Source organism: Antrostomus carolinensis, unplaced genomic scaffold, assembly GCF_000700745.2.
Source record: "Antrostomus carolinensis isolate BGI_N321 unplaced genomic scaffold, ASM70074v2 scaffold28537, whole genome shotgun sequence".
NCBI classification, from domain to species: Eukaryota; Metazoa; Chordata; class Aves; order Caprimulgiformes; family Caprimulgidae; genus Antrostomus; species Antrostomus carolinensis.
Genome location: NW_010328615.1, coordinates 17,750 through 30,054, shown reverse-complemented (window position 1 = coordinate 30,054; position 12,305 = coordinate 17,750). Strand labels below are relative to the sequence as shown.

General features: G+C 37.5%; 1 protein-coding gene across 1 annotated transcript in view; it reads left to right on the top strand.

Annotated features, from left to right (window-relative positions):
* Nucleotides 1–232: 232 nt before the first annotated feature.
* The window catches only part of TRIP13 (thyroid hormone receptor interactor 13), a 13,874-nt gene continuing 1,801 nt past the window's right edge, over nt 233–12,305 (top strand). The window contains exons 1-11 of the mRNA XM_010172313.2: nt 233–330; nt 2,053–2,218; nt 2,531–2,660; nt 3,920–3,975; nt 6,106–6,196; nt 7,712–7,784; nt 8,784–8,847; nt 9,101–9,187; nt 9,939–10,045; nt 11,027–11,180; nt 11,366–11,478. Coding sequence (XP_010170615.1) covers nt 239–330; nt 2,053–2,218; nt 2,531–2,660; nt 3,920–3,975; nt 6,106–6,196; nt 7,712–7,784; nt 8,784–8,847; nt 9,101–9,187; nt 9,939–10,045; nt 11,027–11,180; nt 11,366–11,478 — 1,133 coding nt within the window. The 5' untranslated portion in view covers nt 233–238. The remainder of the gene's footprint in view (nt 331–2,052; nt 2,219–2,530; nt 2,661–3,919; nt 3,976–6,105; nt 6,197–7,711; nt 7,785–8,783; nt 8,848–9,100; nt 9,188–9,938; nt 10,046–11,026; nt 11,181–11,365; nt 11,479–12,305) is intronic.

The window sequence follows — 12,305 nt, the reverse complement described above, 5'->3', positions numbered from 1 at the left end:
CCTGTTCTGCCCTGTCCTGCCCTGCTCTGCCCTGTCCCCACCGTGGGAGGAGCGGAGCCCTGTCCCTTCCTGAGGGAGGGAGGGATGGAGGGAGGGAGGGAAATGCCGGTCCCGGGCGGCACCGGGACGGGGTACGGTGTTTGCCGCGCCGGGATGGGCTGGCTGTGGCTTTACCGGATAACGTCCGCTGGAAGCCCGCTTCTCCCGGGTGTCACTTTCCCCTTTAGGAGCCAGGAGGATGGACGACGCCGCTGGGGATTTGAAGCAGGCGCTGCCCAACGTGTGCGACAGCGTTCAGATACACGTGGAAGTCCATCAGAAATCAAGCAGGTCTCTCTGCTCACAACTTCTCTGTCCTGTAACTTGTGTCTGTCACCTTTTGCCCCCGTGCTGTGCACCTGCAGCGCTCTGCTCTGCCTTCTCTGTGCTCTCCATGTGTCTCCACACAGGTGTCTCCTCCTCAGGTGGAACAAACTCGTTTCTCCTTGTGCATCATCTCATCCAGGTTCAAGTTTGTGGCCATATTCTGGATTTCCTTCAGTGTATCATTGTCTCTTGTACAGCAGAGCGCAAAACTGCATGTGTTGCTCCAGATGTGGCCTCACAAACAGGCAGTAGACAGAAAGAATTGCTTTCCCTGACATTCGCACTCTTGCTGGCACAGCCTAACATAAGATTGGCCTTATTTATCTCTGGAGATGTTCAAAACCTTCCTGGATGCAGTCCTGAGCAACTTGTTCTAGCTGAACCTGCTTTGGCAGGGGGGCTGGACTAGATGATCTCCAGAGATCCCTTCCAACCCTATCATGCTGTGATTTGGAGCAGGGACACACTGCTTGCTCATTGCCATCTTGGCCACCAGTACCCCTGGATCCTTTTCTGCAAAGCTGCTTTTCATCCAGTTGGCCTCTGGTCTGCACTGTTATCTGGACAGTTGATGCGGAGACAGGACTTCACATTTTCTTTTGTTGAACTTCAAGATGTTCCTGTCAAACCTTATTTCCAGCCCACAGAGGTCCCTCTGAACGGCAGCCCTGCTCTCTAGCACACTGACAGCTCTCCCTGCTTTGGTGTTATCCATAAACTTGCTGCAGTTGCTTTCCATCCCATTGTCCAGGGTGTAAATGAAGATGTAAAAAGAGTGTTGGTCCTAATATTAACAGCACTACCCCATCTTTCCCTGCCCAGATTATTGGCAGCTTTGCCTTGTCTTTGTACTACTAATCACAACCCTTTAACCTGGAGAGTCCAGCCACCTTGTTGTCCATTTATCCAGTCCTTATCTTACTAGTTTGGCTCTCTAGATACTGTGGGAGAGTGTGTCCAAGGTGTTTCATAAAGTCAAGGCATAAAGTATCCACTGGTCTCTTTTTGTCAGGTGTAAAAGACAAGGAACTGGAAGTATGCACTGAGAATGTATCACTGAAATTGTAAAATTAAGTTAAAGCCTTTCTGAAATCCTAAAATGGTATTCCTTTTCCTGTAGTTTTTGTCTCTTCTACTGAAATTCTCCTTATTAGCACGTCCCCATCCTGAGCTGTCTTCAGGCATGAAAGCATAATAGAGCTTCCAAGCTAAGGGTACCAAATTCAATCTAGTAGCTTGGCTGTGATTTTTTTCTGTTTCTCCTAATGAAACAGTCAGATTGCATAACTGGTTTCCATTCTTGAAATTCTGTAGCTGTGTCATTCTGTGTCTCCTGATATGACCACAAACAGAGCAAATAGTATTATTTGGCTTGTGTCTTAATGGACAAATTAAAAGCAATATCAAACTTGTTGCTTTTGTAAACAAACTGAATTTGAGAGGGATTTTTTTCTGTAGAATGTTATGGGCGAGTTGAGTGGGCTTTGGTTTTTTTTAAGTGGGTTTTTTGAGGGGAGTGTTTTGTTTGGGGTTTTCTGTTCTTGGTTTTGGTTGGTTGGGTTTTTTTTTGTGAGGTGGAAGCTGTTTTCCAGGTAGGCTTAGTGTATGAAATAAAACACTTTGATATTACTTCATACTTCCTTATAAATGTCAATGCCATAAATAATGCTGTTTGTTTCTTGTTAGTGCGGCCAAGAAAGAAGATATCAGGATGAGTGTCTTAAAGCTGTTGAACAGACATAGCATCGTGTTTGGTGATTACAAGTGGACAGAGTTTGATGATGGTTTCCTTAACAGCAACGTGCAGTCTGTGTCGATTGTGGATACAGAGCTGAAACTGAAAGACAGACAGGTATTTACAGTCAAGAATGTCCAGCTCTGTTGGTATGTGTATGACCTAGGTGGAGGTAGGCTAGTGACAGCCAAAGGACGTAAGCAAGACAAGGTCTGTAGCGTGATATGGCATCTTGCATCTTTTATTAGGTTGACTGGTGTAACCAGGAAAAGGGATAAAGTTTTTGGGCCTACACCCTTTAGTAAGTTCTAAAACAGAAGTAGTAGGCTTCAAAGCTGAGTGTCAGCTGAGAACTGTAACTTTCTTACATTATAATTAGCTTTGAATGAGAAATATGATGTATTAAAAGTCTTTTTGTGTCCATTCCAGCCTATTGACTTGAGCAAAAGCAGTCTTTCTCTTCATATCTTTCATCTGAATGAAGAAGGACCAAGCTCTGAAAACCTGGAAGAAGAGAACGAGGATATCATTGCAGCCAACCACTGGGTGCTACCAGCAGGTACTCATGTGATATTTCTGGAAAGTCTAGAGCAATTACAATGAAAGAAAATCTTGGAAAGCCTAAAAATGTTTATAAGGTTACCTGTTAAATGTATTATTTATAAATATTGTTTAATTTTATCCTTTATCGATGGAACCGGTACATTTGGACTTTCTTCTTAATAGTTTTGACTGAACTACTACAGGTGATTCCACAACACATAATTTATTTCTGTAATGCTTGTGGATGGGTGGAAATAAATGGAATAAAATGGAATAAAAGTCTTGTGGAATAATATGTATAGTCATCATCAGAAGCGTGCAAATTTTTAACCCTTCAACCTGCATGCCAAATTTTTATTTGGAGTCCCACAAGAAACTCATCAATTTAAACATCCATTTTCCAGAGCCCAGTGCTGGCTTGCAGCCCCCAAGACAGTGTTGCTCTTATATGTGGAACAAACAAACAAACTAGAGAGATTTAGAGTCCTCAGAGTGTCTTCTGAAAAGAAGAGTAAGGCTGTGACTGCCTGGCCTGCCTGTGACTATCTTGTGCTTGGGGAAGTTGGATTCTTCTCCTTCACCTAGAAGAAGTACAGGTCTGAGCTTAGGCTCAAAGAGACAGTGATGCTGAGATGTTTCTTGCTCTTTCTACGTTGCAAAAAGCCTAACTACCCATTATATTTGTTTTTGGGAAGAATTCAGTCTAATACTTTGATGTTATTCCCCTGTTATTGTGGTTTATAATTGTTCAATCTTTTTTTACTTTTCTTTGCTGAAAGCTAGAAACTAACTGCTAGAAATGATTACAAATCACAACTTCATTTTTTTATGCATTATTCAGCTACATGCTTTTTTTTGTCCTGTACATGTTGATGCTAGAAAAAAAAAAATCTGAATGATAAAATTTGGCTTAGAACCCTCCTCCCACCCTCACTTTTCATCGCGTTTTCTCTTGAAGAAATGTAGGTCCATCGTGATATTTTTTCTTTCATGTTGAGAAATTAAGAAGATTAATTTCTCCTCACAATTATTTTAGAAAACAGAAGTCGTGAAACTGCTGAATTGGTCTGTTAGAAAGCATTGTTTACATTTTGAAAAAAAAAAACAAACCCTCATATGCTTTTTTCCCATATATTTTAATTGCTGTCATGTATCTGTTCTTAATCCTTAATTTTAGTTGGGAATAATTTGAAAACTGCTTTGTGCTGCAGTGGTAGATGACAAGTTCCCAGACTGATTTATCCTAAACAGGTATATAATATATTGCTTTTGCAGCTGATTTCCATGGCCTTTGGGAAAGTCTCATATATGACACTGAAGTAAAATCACACGTAAGTTGAAAATGAATAACAATTAAAATTGCTTGAGGAGAAGTAAGAGCTGAAATGTAGCCTCTTTGAAGTTTGCTGCATCTCATGGAGAAGATATTTGGAAATCACCAGGTCAAGAAAGAATTCTGATGTCTGCTTATTACACTTCTATATTTTGAAAGGTAGCATAGTCTTAGCCATTTTGCAAAGCTTTATATTCTTGTTAACAAATACATCTAAACAAAAGTGAAAAATCTTCTGAGAAGTTTTAAGTTGTTGCCAAAGCAATACCTCCACCTGTTAAACTTCTCATTTCTTTAAAATAAGCCAATGCATGTGAAGAAATTCTGAACAATTTGTTGCACGAGCATCACTGAACCCAGTTTCACTGGGAAACTGAGATTTTTTGCAAAGCTGACTTCACAGTAGAACATCCTGATCTAAGTCTGAGATATGATGTTTAATCTCAAAATGTCAGCTTTGCTTTCTTTTGTTAAGTGTACATCAGAGAAGTACACTTAAGTATCAGAATTATATAGAGATTTTAACAAGCACTGTTACTGATCATACAAATGCACATTGAGTGATTTGAGTAGCGTGAGTGCACTCTCACATGAATGCTGGTGAGACGTTCAGAAGAAACAAACAGTTCCGTGGGATCATTTTCCAGTTTGAAGGTTCTGTGGATTCATCAAAGGTTGTGATGATAACTGCCAGAGCTTGTAGAACTGTAATCTGAAATGTAGCAATCGTGATGTCAGTAAAAACCAGGAGTGATTCAATTCAGTTGCTCTTATAACAGCTCCTGCTAAGATGTTTATCGTGCTTGTTAAAAAAAATAAAAATGCTTCTACCTAAAGTTTTTGGACACAAATAACCAGTGCATTAGCTCATTGATAATACCATAGGTATTATCATTATTCTCACTTAAGTCTTTATAACCATCTATAGTAAAGTAAAACATTCCAGTGATTGTACTTCTTCATTTATAAGGTAATCATCAATTAACACATCACCGTTTATCTAATTTATGGAACTGCTTTCCAAACCATCTGTGAAATTACAAGACTATTTAAATAGACTTACTGATGTTCTAAATAACAGCAAGTTGTTCACTGTTGACTGTAAGTGTATTTTGGTAGAAAGAAGTGGTAGCTTTTTATGACTAAAACTAGAACTACTTAATTTGGATAAAAGTAACTGTGATGAATGTTCATTCTTTAATCCATGGAATTGGGTGGGTACAGTTGGATTTTACAGACTCTGAAATGGTTGCTGTGAATTTTCAGAATAGTACAGTGTTGATATAATATAGAAGAACATGCTGGATGAAGTTCAGGGGTTTTGCTGTTGCAAAATGCTTGGGCGTGAGGTATTGCAGGAATATGATTGTATGGTCCTATTAACACAGGTGGATCAAAAGCACATTACAGGTCATGGCAGCAGGAAATAATATGGTATCAGATGTTATTATAGGTAAAAATCAGTATAGATTCACACCTGAGGTTCATATTCATTTTGTTGAAAGGGTTCTCCCTAATTCTAGATATTTCTAAAATGAAGTAGCATTATTTTTAGAAGCAAACATTCAGGGAAGTACGTGCAACTTCCCTTGCTTGGAAGGATAACCAATCTACAAATTCTTTACAGTAGTCTTTACATTACATACAAATGCAGTATCAGTATCAATACAGATTCAGTAGAAAGGAACGAAAATGTGAGAGGAAATGCTTTGTTTGGTGGGTTGACAACAACAAACTGAACAAATTAAAGCTGTTACAAGATCTAAACAGGACCTGGAGTTGGAATCTTTGACTCTGTGCTTGGGCAACTTGTGTTTTAAAGACACACTGTAAGTGGGACGATGAAAAATGAAAATAATTTAACTTCCTTAAAGCATTTCATTTATTCATGTAAAAATTCTGGAACTCTATTTGTGCCCAGTACATGCTATTTTTTTTTCTGAGGGCAGGAAGGAAATGAATTTCCAACCTTTGCAGAAAGAAAATTTGCCTATGACTAAAAGACATGAGCCCAATTTTTTTGTTGTTTTTGTACACATTAGACATAATTAGGAGATTGCTTCTATTTGTACTTGTATTTGCTGATATGTCTCTAATTTGTGCATCTCTTTTTCTCTTCTTCAATTAGTTACTTGATTATGTGACGACAACATTACTATTTTCTGACAAAAATGTGGACAGCAACCTGATATCGTGGAACAGAGTTGTTTTGCTGCATGGTAAAAAATTATCTGTCTTAAACCAAGTAGATTAATTGACCATCTGTTTATACTTTCCTTCTGGAAAAAAACTCGTGTTGCACTTCTGTGTAGTAAAATTAGATGATCCAAAAACAGCAGAGAAGTATTCTCTCTATAGTACAGATTTAGATGAAATACAATGTCAGAATCAAATCAAAGTTCAAATGTACTACATTGTGCAGGAATTTATAAAATTGCTAATGCTGTGACAATAGTTGGGGCTTTTTTAATTTTCATTTTTAAGTTATATGATTGCCTTTTTTGTATGAAGTGAAGAAATAATGCAGATCCTGAGGACATCAGGAGCCATATATTAGTTACAGTTCTATCACAGTATTAAAAAATTTGTTAGTTATGACTTTATAAAAACTTTTGAAGAATCTGGGAAATCAGTCTGTGTGTTGGATTATGAACACTGTGTTCTATTGCCAAGTATGAACGTGGTACTCTTGCTAATTTAGTTATTATTATTTCAGTGAAGCCATCATCTTCCCTCAGTCCTAGTTTACTGTGGAGGTTATACCATAACATCAACAGAATCTATTTTCTTGTAAAATGCAGCTTGTGATTGATTAATTACAATTTTGTCATCAAGACTGGTATTCAAAAATAAAAGGTCATAGTGGAAATGTTTCTTATGAGTGTTGATCATACTTAAGTTATAACTATTTATCAGTTTAGAAGCTGCAGGATGTTTTTGTTTGGAAAACTATTTCAGACTGTTAACAATATATCTATGATAGATACATTTAATTCTAGTAATGAGCTCACTATTGTCATGAGAAAGAAGTTAATACGGGAACTATACAAGTGTTGTAGTGCAAAATACATTGATGCTATAATGGCTTTGAATGAAAGTACTGTCATCAAGTTGATGTGACCAGTTTGTTTAGCACCCACACATCACCTTCCATGCATTCATACTCTGTTTAATTATGCTCGTACTTGTCTGTTGGGAGAAATTTTGTGTGGCTCTTCCATAGGATGTCAAGCCAGATCCAAAAGGTTTGTCCCAGAGCATACCTCATAAGAGCATCTTAGCTCTAGGTTGCCCCAAGGTCGAGATTTCTGGGAAGGTGGACAGCTGATCCAACTGGGCATGATGTGTTTCTGGTTTGCCTGTGAGAAGAGTATGTTTCAGGAAGATGTAAGTTTAAGCACAGCACTGATTTTTGCAAATGCTAATAAGCATATGCCCTGCTAGGGTGGTAAGGCTTGGCTTCGGTGGCCAGTGAATATTTTAACTTGATGGTGTCTGTATACAAACTTTTACACTAACTGTACTAATAACTGAAAATGATATACATTCAAAGCTCAGCTCTAGGACTGTAGTGGAGTAAGCAGTCTTCTCAAAATGTGTTCACAATCATTGTCTGCTGTGTTTTTAATTCTACAATTAGTGCTGTAATGAAATACAGTCGTTAAAAAAATATTACATGTCATTAACAATCTGATGCAGATTCTGTCTAATGTATGGATTTGATTTCAAACCAGGCCCTCCTGGAACTGGTAAAACCTCTCTCTGTAAAGCACTGGCTCAGAAGCTGACAATTCGGCTGTCATACAGGTGATCATTTGGGGAAGTTTTTCACTTTAGTTTACTGTTGTTAATTGTTCTTTTTCAGTAGCCCAAAGATATTTAATATTTGATTTCAAGTAACTGGTGCCAAGTGGTAATATTCATAGTTCTTTTGTAGTGCACCTGGCTAGCAATAAAATTGATCTGATAGAAAGACTGGTTAGGATATTTTAATGCCTTTTAAAATGCGTAATTATTTGTGCCCAGGTAGGTAAAATAAATTCCAGTGCCGATATAGTAATTTGTTTGTGCTCACATTGTACATCAATGAATATTAAAGGAAAAAGGATCACAGAGTATTCAGCCTGCTATTTGCATCTTCATGTTCAAGAAAGCCTGTTTTTAATAGGTAGTGATTTTGCAACCAATTTGTTTTGTACTTGAATTGTCTGAATGCCATGGTCTGAAGAGGGCGATCTGTGTATCAGACGAGTCATAAGAGTTAGCCTTAAGCTTCATAGCAACTTAACAAATTTGGATAAAAATATAAATGTTATATAAAATATGAAGTGTAGCATAAATAATGTGTAATTATTGGAGTGATCTGACTTTAGCCCAAGCTAAATTTATGATAAACATGGGCTATATTATGTGTGGTTGAGCTATTTTGTCCTAAGGATATCCATGCAGAGCTGAGCAAATAAGCTTTGTGCTTTTATGTGTGTTTTTACTACACAAAAATCTTACATGAACAGAAGAAGGAGGCGATTAGCATGGTAACTGTTAGTTACATTATATTTAAATAGTAACTGTTGTAATGAAGGAATTCTGATAGCAATCTAATATAAGGAATTCTAGTGAAACACATTTCTGGAAATGACAATTAAAAGTCAAAACAAGTACTATGTTTTGAAATGTAAGTAATTTAAAGTACTAATTCACAGAATTCTAGAGTTGAAATGGAGGGAATGAGACTTACAGAAGTTAATGTTATCACTGACTTTTATTTACAATAGAGTTGATATTTCTTTTCCCTTCATACTTTAGGTATAGGTATGGACAGTTAATTGAGATAAACAGCCATAGCCTTTTCTCTAAATGGTTTTCTGAGGTATGTATTGATTTACCTAATTAAGTAGACTGTGATTTAGGAATTACACTGTTTCTATTGAGCTTGTTTCATAAAATAAATTTGTGCACCAAAGATTACTCAGAATAATTGATGAGTTTGAGAACACTTCAATAGAAGCTGTATTAGAAAGTTATTTTAAAAAAAACAGGTGTTTCCATCTTTAAATGTGGTAAGGCTTGGAAAACTGTGTCATAAGGAAATAGTTAAACATATGCATATGGTGTCTTTCTAGAGTGGCAAGCTTGTAACCAAGATGTTCCAGAAGATTCAGGAGTTAATTGATGACAAAGATGCTCTTGTGTTTGTCCTGATCGATGAGGTATTATTCTAATAGCATTGATGTACATCAGGCTTAGCAGGAAGTAAATGGATGGGAGGGAACTGTGATAATGCTCATTCGTAAAGAACAATAAAAGCATACTTATGCTTTTTTGTAAGTTACATAACTTTGTGCAGAATAGTGAATTTTAATCTTGACTAGTGCACATTTGAGATTTGGGAGGAACACAGTATGATTTAGCAGGCAAATTCTAGCTGAAAATTAAGCAAAACCTTTCTTGGTGGAACTTCCCTTGGGGCTGTGTGTTTACAAGTGGAGTATCGCTTCAAACTTGAAAGCAGCCTAGATTTGTATAAATTGTGCTCTTACATATGTTGTAAAGGTCTGAGAAGCATCATTATGGATCTGTTAATTGTCTACATTCTCTTCAGACTTGCATACATAAGCAACTTAGTCAGTATGTACTTTAGTAGCTGTGTTATATTGGAGTTCCTATGGGGAAGCTCATTCAAAATTCAATGTATTCATCATTCTGTTGTGTTTGTCACCCCCCCCCAATTTAATTAAAATGAAAACAAGCCTCCATTTTGCTGTTTAAAGAGGAACTTCACTTTGCTTCCTTTCCTTCTCCCTCTTAATTTCTACTTAACAAAAGATGTGAAGATGAAGCTTTAGATGCCAGGATCTGAATGTTTATTGTCTGGGTTATTTGCTTGCTGCCAGCTCTCTCAATGTGCAATCTTTTATGGGGTTTGTTTGGTGTTTTGTTAGTTGGTTTGGTTTTTTGTAGGTGGAAAGCCTGACGGCGGCCCGCAGTGCCTTCAAGGCAGGCACAGAGCCTTCAGATGCTATTCGTGTGGTGAACGCTGTACTGACACAAATAGATCACATTAAAAGGTAAACTCACATGACTGCAACAGCAAAAGGTAATTGACAATTTCAGGATTCCTGCTAAATCTTAATTTCTACTTGGAATACTAAACTAAACTGGTTAGTGAACTATTCTTTGGTAATGGTGCTAACTGCCAAAAGAAACAGGAGGTTTTTTCATGTGAGTGATCAACTCCACAGATGGTATACTGCCTTTAAAGCTAGGGAGAGATACAGGACAGATGGTCATCGTATCTGCTTTGGAGAGACAAGAATAAGATCAGTGAAGAATTCATTCGTTATTTACAGCCTCTGGATGTCAGTCTGAAGCAGACAACACATGGCTTAGAAGCAATCGTTGATGATTCTTGGTCAGCTTTCTGTGCTGGATTTAGTGCAGCGTACCCTCTTTTGTCTTATTCCTGCCTCTTTCCTCCCCTTTTTGAGCATGCTTGGCTCTGTTCACAGAAAGAAAGGTGCCCTAGTATTTGATCCATTCTTATGGCTAGTTAAAGGCAAGTGGCTTATTCATACATAAAATTTCACAGGCTTCATCTAAAAATAGCTGTGATTTAAGAGAGTTGTGTCAATATTTCTTAGAGCAAGGAGATGTTACTTCTCTTTTAAGCTCACTCTAACGTCACCCGTGGTTAGGATGTGCCACGTTGCCAGTTAAACTATTTACTTTCTACTGAATTGAAGTGGAAAGCATGTAGATTAAAGGTTCAAATTTAGATAGTTAGTGTACATTGCTTCTAAAATAGGGTTGGAGAAACTATGGACACTTGAGAAACGGCTGAAAGAAAGAGACCATGCATTGAAACAGGTTGGTGATAACTGGCCAAGAGCTTCAGCTCGTTGAATACAATTGCTGACTGACCAGAGTGATATATGACTGCTTCTTGCATGAAATGGTTTAAGTCAGAAGAAGGAAGGTATTAATTTGCCAGTCACAAAAGGAGATAATTCTTGTATTTGTAACCTAAAAAATCTGCTTTTATCTTGAAGGTATCCCAATGTAGTTATCCTGACTACTTCAAATATTACGGAGAAAATCGACATGGCCTTTGTAGACAGGGCTGACATAAAGCAATACATCGGCCCTCCATCCTCTGCAGCAATATTTAGAATCTATCTTTCTTGCTTGGAAGAACTGATGAAGGTAATATTTAGAAAGCAAGACTGTAAAATGTCCTATTTCAATACATTTGACATTTTAATCGTACTTCCTAAATAACAAAACCACACAAATTTAATTCCTTTTCTGTATTTCCACTCTTACTGTAGAATTTAATTTTGAATGTATTTAAGTTTTTCATACAACAGTGTAATAACTCTTCCTTCTAGTGTCAAATAATATATCCTCGACAGCAGCTCCTAACACTCAGAGAGCTAGAGATGATAGGCTTCGTAGAAAATAATGTGTCAAGGTTAAGCCTTGTACTAAAAGAAATCTCAAGGTAAGATTCTGAAATTCTACATTTTATATCTATTTATATATACATACATATATATATATAAAATGAATTGAGATTAATGATGTCTAAAAGTAATTGAATTTCATAACAGCTAGAGTTCTGAAACATCTCAAGTTTTTTCTGTTAGCATTAGCACAAAACCTTTCAAGGGACAAAAAGTGGAAGCAGTCAGGATTTGCCAACATTTCTTGGTCTCAGATGTGGCTTGGCTTTGTACTGCTGCTGCTTTCTGCTCTGCCCTTGGAAGTCCTCTTGACAAACTGCTGGCTGGATTAGTGAGACGCCTCAGGTTTCAGTGGATATTGTGAATTATGATGCAGTTTAGTGGAAATAGCATTGGCCTTAGTTCCTGCTAAGAAAGTGCTTTCGAATGCCTTCCGGTCTAAGTCCGTTTTTAGCATCAAGATACAAGTGGACAGAAGCAAAGGGGAAAGGAGTGAAGTGTAAATGGAGAGTATTATGATTTGCTGAGTATGCTAGTAGTGCAAATAGTCTTTCACTGCAGCATAACAATTCTGGAAATGATAAGAATTCTATTAATGATATCAAGCAATATTTTTTTCCAAAGTGCTGATCCCTATGGAACAAACTAAAATAACATTCCTAAAGTCAGGGAAGTGTCTTTTACTTCTGTTCCTCACTCTCAACCAGTGAGGAGTCGAGTAAAAGCAAGTACGTTTTTATAGGCATAGAGGTTTGGCTTCTGCATACACAGAGTGGTGCTTGGAAGAGATGGAAATACGTATCACAGAATCACAGAATGGTGGGGGTTGGAAGGGACCTCAGGAGATCATCCAGTCCAACCCCCC